The following is an 18,831-nucleotide window of genomic DNA, read 5'->3' on the forward strand; positions in this document are numbered from 1 at the left end:
TTAAATTGCATGCAAGCAACTACGCCAGACAATTAACGGAAGGATTTTCAATTGAATAGCTTGCAAGTCGCAAGCAAACAAAATATGTTACATTTACTATAATTAGAAGCAACTAAACGTGCACATAACGGTTGCTATTGGCGCAAATTTCTCTTTTCCACGATTCTTCTAATGGGCTTAAACATATTAGAAAAAAAAACACCGATTAATGGAACCCGGCCGGCAATGCACAGGCGGGAGTACTTTTATCATCATTTTGTATTTTTGCTGATCACTAAAATAAGCAGTAATTTTGTCCGTAAGTAGAGGGGTTACACTGGTTTGTGGGTCTACATACGTTTGCTTGGTAGAGTAAGGGTTGTTTTTAGTAAGCGCAATTTATCCAGCCGACAGCGACGTCCCCTCAGACCTAAACTACTACGCTGCCGCAAGCATGATTATATGACGTGTGTGTTTGCGTAGGCGAGGGAGCCCGTTTTTCCTGTCCTTTCTGGGTCAATATCCTGGAGATCCGGACTTGCAAATGTATGTGTGCTCGTTTGATTCGTTTGCATACTCGCTTGCGATGCAGCGGAAAAATCATAAGCCCTTGGCGTTAATTTTTGTTGTTTTGCAATGTGTGTATGTGTTGAAGCGACAATACACCGACCGGTAAGATAGCACACTTAGCTGGCACCCATGAGCAGGGCTATGGAGCAGGAAAATACTTGGAGGAGGGAGAGAAAGGGCTTTAGATGGATATTCTTAGATCCTTAGCAGTAGATACCGCAATACAGGCGTTCCATAACACCGCCCAAACCGGTTGGCGCATGACAAGAGGACCAGAGGGAGACGTTCTTCTACCACTGTATAATTGAAAAATTTGTTTCGCTATTAGTCTACTCTAGTAACTCCATTCCTGCTTGCACCAAATCTGCTTTACAATTACAATTGCACGCTCTCTCTCTTTCTATTTTCTGATTCTTCTCACTTTACCACACATTACTGACAGAACGCACCATCTAAAACAGAAGTCAAAAAGAGTTGATAACGGATATTAGAAACAGATGCCGCGAGCAGCAGCCTTGTTAGCTATTTCTGCTACCTTAATCGTTAAGTGAAGAGCGCAGCCTATCTTCTACCTCAACTTGGTTTCATTGTTCCATTAGCAATTGATTCACGTCCTCGTTTATTCGGCGCTGCCCTTACAGCAGTTGTATGATGATTGCTCCAAGTGTGCTCAGCCCTGCTCACTTACGCGAACGATACGATATGAATTAATTTAAGAATATAATAATAATAATAATCATAAGTATAATAATTATAATAATATAGTAATAGTAGTTGTTTCTTTACAATTCTCCTGCAACAGTTGAGAGCAGCGCCGAACTTGAGGTGGAAAGAAGTCGTAAGTAAAGTAGGTAGCAACCAAGAGAATCAACCATCAGCATGAAGCGCAATTTTTGCTCGCAAAGGTGGAAAATGTCACCAACCCTTTCTACTCATTCGGATTTCGATTTAGCCCTGGAATCTCGTTTCGAATTCAGTTCACGTGTTGCAACCATTGCCCTTTACTCTTTCTATTCATCTCTCCTCCCTTCCCTCTAGGTCACACCAGTCCAGCATGCATCTCCCTCCTCTATCAGCCTACACCACCAAACTACTTGTCCGCCGCCTGTCGGGCGCTTTTCCGGTTTGCCGTGTTGTGTAAAACCTGCGCGTGCTCAACTCTAGCCGTTTTTTCCCTTAGCTACTGGGAGTCATCCTCCCGCAATGCAGACGGAGCGACCGTGACTGGCCAGTGAATTCAACTATCCATATCTGGAAAGAGAAAGAAGTACCATTAGGTCCATATATTGGTTCACATTCGCTAGCTCGACACGTGTCGGTATACACCTACCCTTAATCTGGGACTTTCGCTTTTCGTCCGACATTGCCTTGGGGGTGATAGCGGTTCCGCCACCAGGGGCCGCATTGCCCGCTCCCGTACCACCGCTCTTGAACAAATATTGTCCCTGTCCGGCCCGAATTGGCTTAGCTGCAGGTATTCCGAATGAGGAGTAAAAAAATATTAGTACACGTTCCCGAATGTCTCTGAAACGGCTTCATCCATAGAATCGTACCGATTTGTGCTTGCGGTCCGCGACGGGCCAGGTTCTTCTGGCGAACGGCCTCCTTGATGCGGTCCACCTCGTACTGGTAGCGCTTCCGGTCGCGCATCGCACCCTCCTTCGCTTCCTTCAGCGCCGTCTCGAGGGCCTTCACGCGCTCAACCGTCGTCCGGAGGCGCTTCTCGAGCTTCGGCAGCTCGCACCGCAGATCCGCGTTATCCCGCACGAGCTGCTTGTGGACCTTCGTCAACTGCTCGAGGTTGTTCTCGAGGAACGATATCTTCTGCTTTTGCGCCAGCGAACCACCGTCGTCCTCGGTGTCCTCCGAGTTTAGCGACTTCTTGATGCGCGCCTGAAGAGAGAGGAGGGACAATGTGTGAGAGAGATAAAGAGTGACACGTGGCTGTAACCGGGGAGGGTTAGTCCACTTACCTGCAGATCCAGAACGAACAGCTTGCGAAGAGCGTGTAGCGATTGGAGCTCCTTCGCTACCGTGTCTTCCAATCCCTTGAGATCCTTGCGTGCCTGCTCGCGTCTTTCGTCGGTAAGCCTGTAAGTTGATGACAACCCCCCAAAGGAAAAAGACACAAAACGGATGAAGTAGGAATGGGTGTTGAGGAACGAGAAAAATTGAGAAACCTGTAGCACAGCACCGGAATGATTCGTTGCAGATGAAGGAGGATTACATTTGAATGAAGGAAAATAACTGCAAACTTAAAACCAAATGAGAACATGTGTACATCCGTTTGATATTTCCTGTTTTAATGAATGCACTTCCGCCGCATCTTGAGTTTGCCTTTCCGTTTTGATTTAGCGTATCGTTTCGCTATATTGCACATGTTACATCGTTAACATACCGCGCACGTAGACTACGATTCATCGGATATAATTTACCTTACATACAATTTACCGATGTGTTTTTTCTAGCAAAATATTACATTCAGACGTATTGGTATTAGTCCTTGCTTGGGTTGTAAATGTATATAAGTATATATATAATCATCTCTCTTATTTTACACACTGTACATAACATGCAATTCTTTTCCTTGATTTATCCGCTACTAATATTTCTGGTTGTGCATGATTAGCACACTATACAGGACACGGTTCTCCAATTTTTCCAAAGATGATACTTCTAACCGCTTGGTATTATCCTTCCTGTTCTCTCATGTTCCGAGACATAGCTTACTATTGCACAAATTCCATGGGCACTGCTCCATGCTATCGACAAGCCTCGAAAGACCCTAATGTCCGTCTAATGGCGCTAGTCACAGCGATAGAAGCCTGTTAACGTGATCGTGCTGCAACAGCCAACATACAGTGCTCTATCTACCGTGCAACCGGGTGCTGCCTATCAGTGCCTCCACACTCCTCATTATTGTCCTATATCTGAGCAGTGCCTACGTCAGAGAAGATCGCCTTAGAAGCAGAAGAGGGCTGCTGGGAGATTCTCTACATCCTGTATGCACCTAGCCCGAAGCCTCCGTTCGTATAATCGCAGTTACTGTTGTGTGTTTGAAACGCATCCTCGTGTTTAACCATGATAAATGGATATTTTCAGGGAATGACTGAAGCTGAAACAGGACCTGCTACATCTAACAACCCCCGTCGTACAAACGTTGCTGGGTTGTAGTATGTGCTTAAAGCAAATGTTAACTGACAAAATGCTACATGCACCCGCTGGGGGTGACGAGACTCAATGGAAGCCATCCATACAAGCTGCTATGTTAGGATATGCGCGTTGTGTACGAGTGTGATGCAGTGTACGTGTAGGTGTTTGTGTGTGCGTGCAGTGGACACTGGTCCGCGGCTGGGCGCCTTGGACTTTGCCCAATTCGTCACGTTATTGTACTGTTTGAAAGCTAACTAAAATGCGAACGTAACTAAAGAGGTACATCGAACGTAGATGGCTATACAGGAGGTAAAGAAAATGTATACATAAACTTAGTAGACATACAAACGAAGGAATCTAATAAACGAAAAAGTACCTACAACGAATTGGGAGGATGTGGAGCTTGGGAAGTAAGGGAACGGGTTTTTCTTCTGCTTCGTAAGGGGCATCGGTAACCATGCTGTTGCCGACACGCCGAATCCGAAAAACTTCCTGTCTCCCATAAAGGACATCCTGTATTGTTGCTACTATCTGGCACCCGCCACATCTTTGGAGTTCTTTGCTAATTGGCACATCCTTTCACGATCACTGCGCTGCTATCTAAATCAGGTACAAAAAGCCTTTGATTCAGCCAGCCCCCTGATTCCTAGATCCTACACTTTAACATCTGTTCTAGCGCTATAATAGATCCTGTCGGTTGCTACCACCACTCGGCATTCGCAAACTCAAATCGCACTCGGAAACGGAAACACATGTTCTCATCAGTTCTTTGGACTCGTGCATTGTAAGGGAAGCAAGGGAGAAGGAACAAGGCATTCGGTTGGTTGGAGTAACTGGTGCGAGAAGATGTAAGCCCACAAACAGCAATCGCCAACATTCTCGCTAGCAATTTTGCTCTCTTGCTCTTCATAGCATAGCTTCGTGGCAAGTTTCTTCGTCCTCAGGTCTTTCCCAAACAGCTTTGTTTCAGGACAGTTGCGATACGATTCGTTCACCGCACCAGCTTTTGGCTGGATTCACCATTATCGCTTTTTCAGACCACTATTACATGGCACTTGTGGCGTCCGAAACGCCTGCGCCATGATCCGTGGCCTGGTTTAGCCGCAAACACTCCAACTACATGCGCATGGAGAGTGTGAGCACCTACTGTACCTAGAAACGAATCTAAAGCAAGACAAACCGCACACGCACAGACACAGGCCCCCGCCCATCACGAAGCAGGACGTCCGAGATTGCGACCTTTGGGGCTCTTTTCTAGTGCCTCCTCGCATTCCGCGTCTAGCATCTTCATCTCGATAGGCTCCAGCTTGGCCTTTATGAACTGAACTGTATTGGTGGCACCACCTTCTTGCTCCAAAATGTCAAAAACCTAATCAACGGACCGTAATATGTCCAACACACACAAAAATACGCGACGTTGACTTCGATCTCCCCCCCCGGGTTTGGGGTTGGATTGAGAGGAAAAGTTTGCGTTCCTGCGAGGATCTTCTCAATGCAGCAACCTCGGCATCAGCAGCATTGCGCGATTGCCCACGAATGCATCGGAAGCTGGAAACAATTAATACGTAAGCCAAACTAAAAAGAAACATGTCTCGCTGGATATATCCTGGCTACAAGACTGGAGTGAATCGAGAGTGTGTACGAACAAAAAGAAAAAACTCGAAACAATAGTTACAGCTGAGCGACATATACTCGCAAAAAGGGTGCGGCCCTAGGGAAGCAAGCAAAAACAAAAGAAAGTACAGTGAAAAACGCATCGCAAACAACAGTTGAACCAAAAAACAGATTAGAGTGAAAAGCATGCGCCTTGAGCGAGAGAGAAGTAGTAGAGAATATGAACAGAATACTACTGGAGCGATAGAGGAGTGGATCAGGGGTGATTAGATGGTTGTTTTTAGCTGTTGAGAGGTTCGAGTGTGGCGTGTGTTGGTTCTGTTGGTTCACGTACGATTGTTTCGGGCGAGGTTTTTAGGGAAAATTAGAGATCCGCTCTCTTTCTTTGATCGCTATCCCCATGTGTCAAAATGAATTCGTTCGCTCACAATCCGCTTGTATTGCCTACCGATGCCTACGCATCCTGCCTCTGTGCGTGTGGAGGTGTGTTCTGCTTGGCGAAGGGGGAACTAATACACATGTAAGCACAACATCTGTCATTTTTTGAAGCGCCACAGGATGAATTATCGTCACACCGTTTGGAACGCAAATTTCTGTACGCAAAACTCATCTTCCTTCATTTCCATCGAGCGTCGAACGTCATAATTGCAGCAGGTTTTTTTGTTTGTTTATATCACAGTTCTTCACAGTTCTGCCAACTTTCATCGCATCACGGGAGGAAGACGTCCTTCCCTATTTTCCATTAGCATCCCGACCATAACCTCAACCAGGAGAGCTATGAGCCGGTTCAACAATTTGCCCGTCAGCCTCAACATTGGTCTCTTGCCTTCTTCCGTGCTCCTGTCCATACTAGTAAACGTTAGACGCATTCGTGACATACTCAGTTTTAATCTACACCTTCCCTTCTTCTGATGACAGATTGAAGGGTTGCAAAATGATAACATCCAGTGGGAATGGTTCAGCGATACAGACAGAACGGAACCTCAACGCAGCTTGTAAAATAATAAGAACAAACCAATGCCCTTATCAAACTTATTTCTATCGATAAAGCGTTTAGGCGGTAGCTAAAAACAAAGCTCGGAGTATTAGCTATTGGAAAAGTTTTACATATCTTACATCGATATCGGTTGGGTGCCATTCCGTTCGCATGTAATACTATAATAATGCTTTTTAAGGTTTGCTATCACAGAAGCAAAAAGGCTTTAGAGAGCAAGGAAAGTGCGGCCGTTGGTTGAGGTGGGCTCAAAATACTATACATTTGCGTTTTCTTATAACACCTATGCATGGAGATTCGATCCGGTTGGATGGGAACCCAATCAAAACGCGTTAGTTCCTGCTGTTCGAGAATCTACACAATAGTCAACAACATTAGTACACAGTGTAACCTATACATATAAAACAATTAATTTTCCCCCTAGCTTTTCCCAAGCGAGAGGAAAAACCACGAACGCAAACGCTGAAGCCCCATCAATTGAGCTGAATCGTAAGTAAATCACTAACAGGCTAACAGAACGGAACGTTCCTTTCGCTATACGATTACATTTTTGTTCGTGCGGTTTCGTACCACATAATGAACCTAGCAAAAGGTCCTTTTGTTCTACTTCGCATCGCATCCGGCCACTGCGAGGACCGAATGGTACAACACTCTCATAAATGCATCTACAATTTTCCCTCCGATATTGCTGCGACAGTTAAAGTATAATAGTTCCTATAAACTAATCATCAACATAACCGAAAGTAGAAGAGCTGTATCACAGAAACGAGCATATATACTTAACTAAAGATCGTAGGAAGTCCCTTCGTTTGTACCAATCAGAAAAAAAATAAATACGAAAATTCTACTCGAGCTTGTAAAGCAAGCATAAAACTTAAGTAAGATCAAAAAAGGCACTCGCTCTGCACATTTACATCAACGGCAGAGGTAAAATAATTGCACGATTTGACTAGGTCAGTTTTCAGATTACTCTTAGGAGCATGTAAGCATCAAAAAGATTGAACGGTGTAGCAAATCTACGAGCCGTTAACTCCTTTTTGAGCACGCTTGTCTGTTCTACAGACCACCACAGAGCTACCACTTTTGGGTCAATAGATGGACTAGAAAAAAATCCTAATACTACAAACGCATTCCTAGTCGCAAACGCAAATCGAAAGAGAACCTCGAAGACGCGCATGAAAACCGAGTGAAGTGAATCTTAAAAATTATTGAAAATAAAAACCCTGCCACACGCAGCCATCTTACAGCACCAACATAAACTGTGGGCAACGGTGCGTCAGCAGAACCATCGTAAGTGAGATAAGCAGGTGTAGCTGAAGAGTCGGCATACCCTTCGGCAACAGCGAGCTAATCAACCTGCCCGGCCAACCACATCCACCCTCAAGAGCGTCACAAGGCGCCGGCGATGAGTCCGCCGATCGGCACCGGGGTTGATGCTGCCGTGACGGTTTGGCCACGGCCGCCGCCAGACCCATCGCTTCACGCTCATCATCTCGCTTTGAGCTTCGAAAATTCAACACCCGCCGGTTCTTGCCGGCGGTGCGTTTCCGCTGTTGCTGGGCTGGTTGCTGCTGCTGGTGCCTTTCAGGTGTTGCGGAAGGCGTCAACCTGGCGTTCTCTTCATTGGCCCGATTTTTGTCCCGCTTTGACAACCGCTGGCCGTTAGCCGGATGCGACGGGGACACGCTATTGGGCGGTGTCTTGCGCTGTTCGTCCTCATTCAACACCGCCTGCAGCAGGCGTACGAGAGACGCGGCCCGGGCCGGGGTACCACCGAGGTGTTCAAGGCTAGAGGCCGGCGACACCAGACCGGAAGATGCGCCCGGTGGCGAGGAGTGCCGCTTGGTGAGGAAGGCATCAGCCTCCTGTGACAGCCAGTCGGGTTGCTTTTCGAAAAGCTGCTGCTGCTGTTGCTGTTGCTGCTGCTGTTCGTGGAGCTTGTTGGAATCGAGGTTATGTGGGTGATGGAGAGTATGCTGTGACGGTGTTAGTAGAAGCGAGTGTGAGGTGGGTGATACTGACATTAGCGTCTGCAACTTGGATGACTTCTCTTGCTCCTCCTGCTTCAGCTTCTCGTAATCGGCCGTCATCTGCTGGTGGGCAAGGGTCAGCTTTTGGTTCGTACTGTTGAATGAGAGAGAGAGATGAAGAAGAAGAGAAAAAGAATACCCCCCGGGAGATCCGTTAGACAAGCTGTTCGATAAGACCCTGAAGTCGTCCCCAATGTCCTTACTCCTTCAGTTCGTTGATCAGCTCCTGCTTCTCGGAGATCTCGTCCCGAAGTGCCGACACCTGCTTGGTGTGGACATCCCGCAGCTGATCCATCTGACTCTCGAACGCAACCCGCAGCTGATCGGCACGCTGCTTCTCCTCCGCATTCACCGCCGACACCTGTTCGGCCGCCTTCAACTTGGCGCATTCCTCCCGCAATGCGTCGATGTTCTCCTCCAGCGTACGCTTCTTGTTCTCGGCCTCACGCATCGACTCCTGCAGTGACTTCATGCGAGCCTCGTGCTGCGAGATCAGCAGCTGACATTCGCTCAACTTCTTCTCGTAATCGCCCGCCTTCCGGCAGGTGTCCTGCTGGAGCGTCTCGAGGTTGGCGCACCGAGCCGACAGGTTCTTGGCCTCCGACTTCATCTTGCTGATGTACAGCCGGGCGACGGTGAACTCTTCCTCAACCTTGCCGGCCGTCGCCTCCACGTTCATCTTCATCTCGTTTTGGTCGGCTGCCAGCGCCTGCCCAACCTCTGACAGATCGCGCAGCAGGTTCGTCAGCATCTCGTTGATGCGCTTCTTCTGATGCGACGACATATCCTTCAACTGCTGCAGCTCCGACTGGACGCTGTTCAGCGCCGTCTGCTTTTGCAGCAGCTCGTCGTTCACCGTATCGATCTCCTTGTTCTTCAGTTCGATCTCCTGCGACTTTTGGTCGTAGTTGACTGCGAGCTCCTCGAGCGCCTGCAGCACCTCCTTAACCTCCTCCTTCGCGTTCTCGTTCTCCTGCTGGATGCGAGTCATCTCCGACTGCAGGTTCTCGTAGTCGCGGCGCGTGTTCGCGATCAGCTCCTCCTGATCGATGATCTGCTCCTTCAGCTTCTCCACGTACTGCGACTGCTGGTTGATCTCCTCGTCCTTTTCGTCCAGCTGCTGGTACAAGCGTTCCCGCTCGACCTCGAGCGTGTCCCGCTCGGCCGACAACGGCAAGCCTCCACCGCCCGGTGTCGCCGGAACAGGCAGATCAGCCGGCTGGGCCAGCAACACCTCCACGTTCGGTGTGCTTGCCTCCATCGCGTCCTGCTGCAAATCGAGCTGCTCCTCGACGTTGACCGTTTCGCCTGCACGCCATCGGGCCAATTCCGCTTCCAGCTTTTCGATCTTTCCCTTCAGCTTGGTGTTCTTGTCCTTCTCTCGCTCGTATCGCCGTTTCCACTCCTCAGCCGTTAGCTCTTCGTTCACGCATACCACGTTCTTGACCGTCTTCGCTCTGTAACGAGTAAAAAGGGAAAGAATCAGCAGAGTCGGCCAACCATCACCTTGCTCACGGTATTACCTGCGACCGAAATCAAGTGTCGACTTCGTTTCCGACTCGTTGAAGCTTGCAGGCGAGCAGCAGATGACGATGGTGGTGCGCGCGTTACCACCGAGCGATTCCTGCAGGATACGCGTCAGCTTGGAGTCACGGTACGGGATGTGTGTCTTGTTACCGTCGGCCAGGGCGGAGATCACGTTGCCCAGCGCCGACAGCGATTTGTTGATGTTCTTCGCCTCATCCAGCACCGTACCTTCGGCGCCCGTCTTCGACACCTTCTCGGAACCGGCCAGATCGACCAGGTACAGCTTGCCGGACAGCTTCTTCTCGTTCTCCATGTTCTCCTGCTTCACGTTGATCAGAAAGACCGAGTGCGAACGGGACGAGTGCTCGTTCATGTTGGTCACAGCGATGTGCCGGTTCGATTTGCCCTCCTCGATCACCTCGAACACCTCCTCCGGGCTGGAGACGAACCGCTCCGATGCACCCTTTACGTACGGCACCCGGTTCTTGTCCTCGTGCACGCTCAGGTTCACCTTCGACACGTCCAGCAGATCGCGGATCTTGTCCATGTAGATCTCGTAGTACGACACCTTGATGTGGAACTCGATGTTCATCTCCATCGTGTAGATGTGGTTGAAGATGTCGTTCACGATGCGCGGTATGATGCCCTGCTTGGCCGGGTCACCGATTACGCCCTCCATCGTGTGCGTTTTACCGGAGGACGTTTGACCGTAGGCGAAGATCGTGCCGTTGTAGCCGGCCAGGACGTCCGAGACGATCGACTTTGCCGCCTCATTGTACACCTTCTCTTGTGTTGCGTTCGGTTTGAACACTTTATCGAAGAGGTACACTTTGCCCTGAAATGACAGTTACTAGTTAGTACATCTGAGAAGGATCTTCGTTGGATGAAGGTTGTCAGATCTGTCAAAAATAATACTCATTCCAATTGTACTACGTAGCCCTATTTGCAATTATTCTTCACGACAAATTTGTTCTCTCTCTCTCTCTCTTTCATACCCCCAAAGCAGTGTGGTAGTAGTAAGACCGTTTGCCCAACACTTTTACACTGGTACGAGACTATTAGATCATTAGCTACAGAATACGTCATGTGTTATTAATTACCCCACCATTATAAGTCATCACGTACGTGGAAATAGCATTGTTTGCGTCATTAATTAAACTCCCATATGAGTGTTATACATCGTACACTCCCGTCCGTCTTTACTGGGGGGTTATTTTATCTTCCCTTTATTTCTACGCATCCAACTTCGTCAGCTACGTTCTGCAGAAGATTCCCCTAAGCATATGTGGTTCGAACCCCTGCACGAGACCGTCGCATCTCTTTTCAAATGCCACAGACACGGTGAAAGCCAACCTCGGACATAAACCGAGGAGGGAAAGCGAACAAGAGCGATTTATGATTGCTCGCTGACGTGATTCAGCGACGCCGGAAAAGCACTCAACCGAGGACCAAATTCGCTCATTTTGGTGGGGGGGGGGGGGGGGGTTGGAAAGTAAGCGGGAAGGAAAAAGAAAAAGAAAGCACTCCCTACCGTTTTACGCACAATGTGTATTTTTTCTCTCCCTCTCTCCCTGTCTGTTGATTTCTAAAGCAAGAAGGGCAGCTCGATTCGTCACGGCTTCAAAATAACCCATTAGCGTGCCAACACACTGACGGCATAGAACCAAAAAACCCTGCCGCTAGAACCACCCTGTGAGGTCCTTCTCCCCCCCCCCTGTCACGTTGTCAGGCACATTTTCAGCCGCCAGCGTGGAACCAACTCCCGGAATTGCGCCAACGGCCAACACATGATCGCAGAAATTCGCAACTGGCTCACGCTATCGGTGTGGTGTATCGCTTCCCTCATTGCCTCATCGGTGACCTCATTGCGAAACGGGCAACAAATATGGGCGCAAAGTGCGAGAAAAATCTCCCCCCAGCAAAACAAAACAAAAAAAGAACGATAAGCTCTTCGCTCCGTAATAGCATTTTACATTCCGATCGGTAAACGATAGCAATGAGCCAGTCAAATGGGTGACTATTTTTAGCGACCACAGGAACAAGGGAGTCTTCCACCATCGCCGGTCAGATCACGAAACCGGCCGGTGGGAGGGCACGGGAAAAACTAGCACGTGGTTGGAAAAACCCCCGGAAAATGCTGCCTCTGTTTGTGGTGCGTCGTCGAGCGGACGCGGAATTAAATAAACATGACATGATCCGATCGTTGAGCATTGTGTGAGTGGGTGCAAGGAACAAAATGGTCACCACACGTGTCAGAAGGGAGGGGGGGTGGGGGTTGAACCCAATCAGCAGTAGAATAGGGTGGGTTTGAAATGCCCACCTGAAGCAAATCTCCCAGTGTGGTTCGGTTTCCAACTGGCAGTCGCGTGTGAAGGGTAATTTATTTCGTTTCATTCCATGCTCCAATCGGGTGTGTGTGCTCTGGTGATTTTCCTTTATCTACACACACACACACACATGCGCACGCGGGCAGTGAGGAGACACGCAAAAGCATTTGTTTTTTCCCCTTTCGCCCGTAATTTGGAGAGCTTTCGTGGAGGCTTTTTTGCTGCTGCTTTTCAGCTCCAACGAGGCAGCAGTTGATTGCTAACCCACTAAGGCGAGACCTAAACGTGTATGTGTGTGTGTCCATCATACAACGAGCAGGGGGGAAAAGGGGGGCAAAAATTGTATTGTAATAATGCTAGCAAATAAATGACTGCAAACGGGTGGGGAAGACAAAAAAAAAGAAAGATGTAGAAAGCTCGAAACCTTCAGCACACGTAGACACATGCGCCATTTTCCTTTTTCCGTGGCCACGCTCGAATGCGGCTCGTTTCCGGTTGCTTAAGGTGCCGAGAGAAGCCGTGCCTTTTTCTTTTCTTTTTTTTTCGTTAGTTTTGCTGCCTTGCGGTTGCTTGATTTTATTTATTTTTTCCTCTCACTGCGCTCAAAAGCAAAGCTCGCGCCCGAAATGTCGGTCGGAGAAATAAATCCATAAACCGCGAAAAAGATGGGCCTCCCAGGAGGGGTTGTTGGACAACGAACAGGTAGGGGGCTCAACCTCTCTTCATGCTCCAAAAGGGGAAACACAACTTCATCGTGGATTGGGGAGGGGGGGGGGGGGGTGAGTCAGCACAAAAAAACCACCCTCTCGCCACCATATGATGAGTTTGGCAATTTCTTTTTATCGCCATCTTTTTTTTTGTTTTTGCTTCTCTTTACACATAAGTTGTTTTTGCACCACCCTCTTACCGCTTCGAGAGACTTAACTTCAAAGCAATCCACACATAAACACACACACAGGCACCGAATTAAGATGCCAATGTGTGGAGATGAGCTCACAAGACGACCTCAAGACCTCAGCAGCAGTACGTTGCATTCTGCTAAAAATTAGTTAACCCTCATATCCTCAAGTACGACTAAGGGTGGGTGTGTGTATGAACTCTTTACAACCCCTTCCAGGATCGACCGCACCCTCCCCTCCCCCCAACCCGCTGACGTCATCGGTGTCATGATACTACAGCGCGGGTTCACTTTTCTCCACCACGAGGGGCTTTCGCTTCGCTTTTTGACCAACGCGATTCGGAGAGATTCAGACGGCGGTACTGCAAAAAAAAGAGCATGAAAATGACGAAAGAAACCCCTTTCAGCAGGGGGTTTATCTGGAGGTGGTAGTGGCCCTGATCTGCGTCAAGTCCTCACCTTCCAAACGAACGCTTACTCTTTCTCGAGGCCCACTCCTGACCATGAAGTACAACACGCCAACGCCATCTAAGGTCCGTGGGTTTGGTTAGCGTATAGGAAGGCATGGCACTAATTGTTTGCGACTGTGGTGAGTCATGTTGGGGCCAATTTCACGTCAGTGAGCTCGTGGTATGGCGATTAGTTTAGCTAACTGAATGAGATCAGATCAGTTGCTTCGAACAGTTCGTGCTACGATAAATAGCTTGCTTCTTTTGACGGTTTACTTCTTAGATGGTTTAGAGCGTAGAAAATACCTTATCAAACTCTATTTGACTAGTAAATGTACGTTTTAGGGATCCAGATGACAATAAAAAAGTAACCTCTTAACATACATTCTAAATGAGCATCAATCATTCAATAATCAATTATAGATAAAATAGCATATCGATTTAGTGCGCTTATTCGTCACTTTATTCGATTTCAAGATAGCTGCCGAAGGTGTGTTCAAATGCATTATTATTTCATCTAATTTTATCCTTCCAGAAAAAGACCAAATCATTCTGTTCGGTCAATATTTGAGCTTTGCTCTCTCTCTCTCTCTGAGGTCGTTCCTGAATACTTTTAAGAGGCAAAAAGGCCATTTTAATGCGCTAGCTGTGTATATAAAGTGTAGTGAATCGAAACAGAGACGCAGTGAGCTGCAAGAAGTAGGCTAGCAGGTGAAGAGACGACGTTTGTGCTTCGCTGCTTCATTTTCTTTCTCTCGTTTGACCGATGCACTTTCGCGTGTTGAGCTAAAATCAGCCAGAGGTTGATGGGTTGCGGTGCAATGGTTGATTGTTGTAGTGGTGATGGAGGGAAAATTGATTTTCCCATTGATTGATTGCTGGAGCTTGGGTTCGTTTTCCCTCTGCCTGTCTGTCTGCCTTTCTACTTGCAGCCTACTTCCAAACACGACCGTCAGAGGGCACTCTTCGTGTGTTCCTTAATTTCCCACCCACCGAGGGGGTAGCTTTTCCAGCCTGCAGTTTCACGGAAACGGCAGAAAAGGCTCGTCACGCGCATGAACCAGCGCCAGAAAAAGGAAAAAGAGGAAACTGAACACGAAGAGAGAACGCGGACTCTGTGTTTTTTGATCGCCGAAAATTCAAGGTCGTTCCTTGTTTTGGGGGAGAACACCCCCAACCCCCACCTTCCTCACCGCCTGGGAAAACTCCCCTTCTACTTCACGTTATTGCGCGCTAGGCGTGCCAGAAGCGTTTCGCAAAAAGAAAAGCAAATGTTGCTTTTCTTGAAGGAGCTTTTTCTTTTGGAATTACCTTCAAAAAGGAGGATTTACTCCAGGCACATGAAAACTGTTTTCTTATGCATTGATGGCCGCCAAAATGGGGTGTTTGTTGATGGCAAAAACATGTTCCACGGGCCCCTGGGTGGGGTGGTGAAAATAAAAACAATGCTACAGTTTTGAGACCTGCGTACTGTGGCTTTTTATTGCAAAGGAAAAACGCCAGAAAAATAATTTGAACAGCAGTACATTTAAATTGCCGCTCATTGTCCAAAATTGTCCTGGGTCCAGCCTGGGCCACAAGGTTTCCCTTTTTCTTCGAATGAAAAACAATCCAGAACCGCTCCAGATAAGGACATACGGAGCTGGTTTATCGTGCAGTGTTACGTAAGCTCCGTCGTAAGTCCGTGCCTTTTATCCCAAGGCCAACATCCGGCGTTCGAAGCTTCACACACACACACCTTATCCCTCTCTCCCCTCGCATGAAGGTCACAGAGACACGGCTACTTACCCCAATCGAGAGACAATTTTCCTCCGGACCGGAAGGAAATTTCACGACGAACTTCGATCCGGCGAGCTCCTCGCTGTCGTTGAGGGGCCGGAACCGGCACACCACCTTGATGCTGTCCTCCGCCGGAATTTCCCGCACGCCCGACATGATGTGTGTGTGTTTATGTTGTTACAGCTACGTGCTGGAGGTTTGGGTCGCGGGTGGGGGAGGATGGGATGGGGAGCTTGCGAAAATTCACTGCGTCGCGGGGGGGCAGGGTAGGGCTGGGAGGAAATCGGGAAATCTCCTCCTCTTCCTCCTCCTCCTCCTTCTACACGTGCGCTACACTAAAAGTCCTTTTAGCACATCCGCGCACATACGCGCCCCACATACATACGCGAGTACACAGACACAGAGAGACACAGACGCACACACACAGGCACGCACGCACTAAGCTACACGAAACACTAACGAATGTTGGTGGTAGGGGTTGGCAGCAGAATTTTCACACGTCTGGCCAACACGCGGAAACCAGCGATTGCACATCCAGAGGTGCGGGTGCGCGGCCACTCCACCACCTCTCGCCTCCTTCCTCTCCTCGTAGATCGCGGCCACTCGTGTCGCTACAGCCAGGTCCCCCCTGCGCTCCTTTCCGCGTTGATCCTGCCACAAAATTGAGGAAGAAAAACGGCACGATTAGCACTGGGCGGCAACGCTTTTCCGACTGTTTTTCCCATCCGGCATCGGAGCCAGCGACCCGAGAGTCGGGAAAATCGATGGGCGGATTTTTTTTTACTTTTGTGTCGGATTTCTTTCGGCTTGCGTTGTTGGCGCTTTCCACGGTGGAAATGTTTCGCTTCGGGTAGATGGAACTGGAAAACATGACACTCTCTCACTCTCTTTTTTTCGCGCGAGCGCACGAAGAGAGTTTTCTCTCCGATGCAGGTGTGCCGTTTTGTGGTGATCAAAAAAAAAAGGAGCAACAAAATGAGAGAAGCGAAAAACCTGTCCCGAGACGCCGATATGTCGCGAAAGAAAAACCCCCACGCACGAACACAACCACGGGTGGCAGCTCGCCAACAACAACAACAGCAAAAGCGATAGCAACAAAAACAAACAGCCCACACCGGGTGGAAAATTCGAGTGGGAAAATGGGAAAAGGCAAAGCCCCAAAATGAATGCGTCGCAGGTGGTGCAGCTAACCACCGATAGGTGGCGCTTCCTCGAAAGAAGTGAGAATAAAAACATTCCGGGCTCCAGGTAAAAGACTTTCCTTTTTTTTCTTCAACAAAAACCCACCACCAACGAGCATAACAAAACAGGTGCCACACCCCCCCCCCCCTTCTCCTCTTTTGCTCGATCATTCAACCCGATTTACGCTCGCAGGGTTAAAGGTCGAAGGCAATGGGGACGTCAAACTGAAGCGAAGGTTGTCAAAATTTCGCCCCACAATTACCTAAAATGGCTTCATGGAGGCTTATGGAATTCGATTAACCAAAACCGAGTGACGTAGGGTTCTTTGGGATTCGCTCTTTTTTGTGTTCTATCCCTGGCGCACTTTGGACCCCTCCCACCACCCCACCTATTCACACACACACACGAGCAGGGGGTTGGATTCGGTTCTTCATCTGTGGCACGCAACGGTGCACATGACGTCGACGAAAGGAAGTGCGGCAGCTGACGTGGAGGAGAAAGAGGAAGAAGCTAGTGGTGAATGTTCCTGACACATACACACACGCGCGCGCACACCCTACTGCATTTTGGAGGGGGCGGATTGTTCTTGAAGTTAGCAACTTTTCCGCTGCACGCAAACCACAAGTTACAGCTCTTGCTTTTTCCACCTTCAACAATGGGCGCTCTCTCTCTCTCACTGGTGTCGAATTACAGGAGTCTATTCTTCTTCTAAATTTGAGGTAAGACATGTGCACACTTTGGGTAGCCACCCACTCGTGGAAATTCGTGGAAATGTTGGTAACACGAACTTACACTTGGAGCTTGGTGCCACTGAGCTTTGCTGACCCACGGATTAAACCGCATTCGATATTGCGGTGAAAATCTAACCCTAAACACACACCGACCAATCGGTGGAGGGGAGGGTAGGAGAGGGAGAGAAAACGCCAGATGGCGGGGGAAAATTCGAGCAGACTAATCCATACGGAAGCGATAGAGGAAGAGAGAGAGAGAGCGAGAAAGATTGCACTGGGACTCTTTCACGGGCATGGGGGAAAACACATCGGAAAGAAGAGAAAAAGTGAACCTAGTATACGCACACACGCACACCACGACCCACCAGCAATCGATCAGTGGCTGCGGGACGGGAAAAGCACTAGAGCGAAGAAAATCACCACCACCGTGTGGAAAATCGATCGGTTCGGGGTGCGTGAGGGTCGAGAGAGGGAGAAAGGAAAAACTGCGCCACCACCGGGTGGAAGTATGAAAAATCCCGTACGGATTGTGCCAAAGGGGGAGAGTATGAGAGAGAGAGAGAGAGAGAGAGAGGGCGCCATAAACATCCAAGGGCGAGAGCGTGCGTGCGCGCGCGCACGAGCTAACACACACACACGTACACAAGCGGGCAGTGCGAACGAGCACACGCACACATGGAGAACGTCGGCGATCGGGGTGAAAAGCTGGCACATTACGCGTGAATGCGACCGCGGGGAAAATGGACTGCAATGGCTGACACAACATGCGATGGAACCGGGAAAAATCGAAACAATATCCCTCCCTCCCCCTCCTTGGGAGTGTATGAAGTTTGGCAACGGGAAAAAGGAGGACACGCACGCACGCACACATTGTTCCTAAACACGGGAAAATTTCCTGACCGGCGAAAATTCACAACGAACATGTACACATGACGTGTTGCACAAGGGAGCACGAGGGCGGGTAGGGAATAGAGGGGGCGTTGTTTGGTATGCGAGAAAAAACAGGAAACCCTTCACGATCGAATGTCTGTTTTTTTAACGAACCGCTCACTTGCCCACACACACCTGTCGTCCGGTTTAACCCTTTTTAATAGTTTAACACGATTTTTGCTCAGAGACCAGCTTTGCGCTATCGTGTTCATTTGCACGAGTTCGAAGAAAATCAAAGCAAAAGGAAATTAACCCCGGTGGCAGTTATTTGAACCATTTGGTCAAAATGACAAAACTGTGCTTCAGGTAAAGGGCTCCCACTGTGACCCTTTGCGTGGGAGTAAACGACACGAAACCGTACCGGGAAAGGTGTCCGATTCCAGCGGTACCGATAAAATTGCGGGTACCGTGTCACAGAATGATGTGTGTATGTAGTAGTGCCAGTTTTCGATTGAGTGATGGTTGCGCTTCTAGGCGGTTACATCGCATAACGGTTTGAAGGAGGGAAAAAGCGAGCAAAAGCGTTACATATTTTGATTTTTTAAGTATTCCATGAGCACTCCACTATACCATACGCACATCATTCTGTGACACGGTACCCGCAATTTTATCGGTACCACTGGAATTGGACACCGCTCATACTATTTATATGGAGCGAGGCATCGTTC

At 48.7% G+C, this 18,831-nt stretch overlaps 1 protein-coding gene across 1 annotated transcript; it reads right to left on the reverse strand.

Annotated features, from left to right (window-relative positions):
• Nucleotides 1–214: 214 nt before the first annotated feature.
• Nucleotides 215–15,476, reverse strand: LOC128729200 (kinesin heavy chain). Its single transcript, XM_053822857.1, has 8 exons — nt 15,330–15,476; nt 9,864–10,702; nt 8,544–9,797; nt 8,333–8,434; nt 2,523–2,640; nt 2,103–2,442; nt 1,880–2,017; nt 215–1,800 (listed from the first exon to the last, which is right to left on the reverse strand). The coding sequence occupies exons 1-8, from the start codon at nt 15,474–15,476 to the stop codon at nt 1,787–1,789; spliced, it is 2,952 nt and encodes a 983-aa protein (XP_053678832.1). The 3' UTR covers nt 215–1,786.
• Nucleotides 15,477–18,831: the final 3,355 nt, after the last annotated feature.

Source organism: Anopheles nili, chromosome X (assembly GCF_943737925.1).
Source record: "Anopheles nili chromosome X, idAnoNiliSN_F5_01, whole genome shotgun sequence".
Lineage (NCBI taxonomy): Eukaryota > Metazoa > Arthropoda > Insecta > Diptera > Culicidae > Anopheles > Anopheles nili.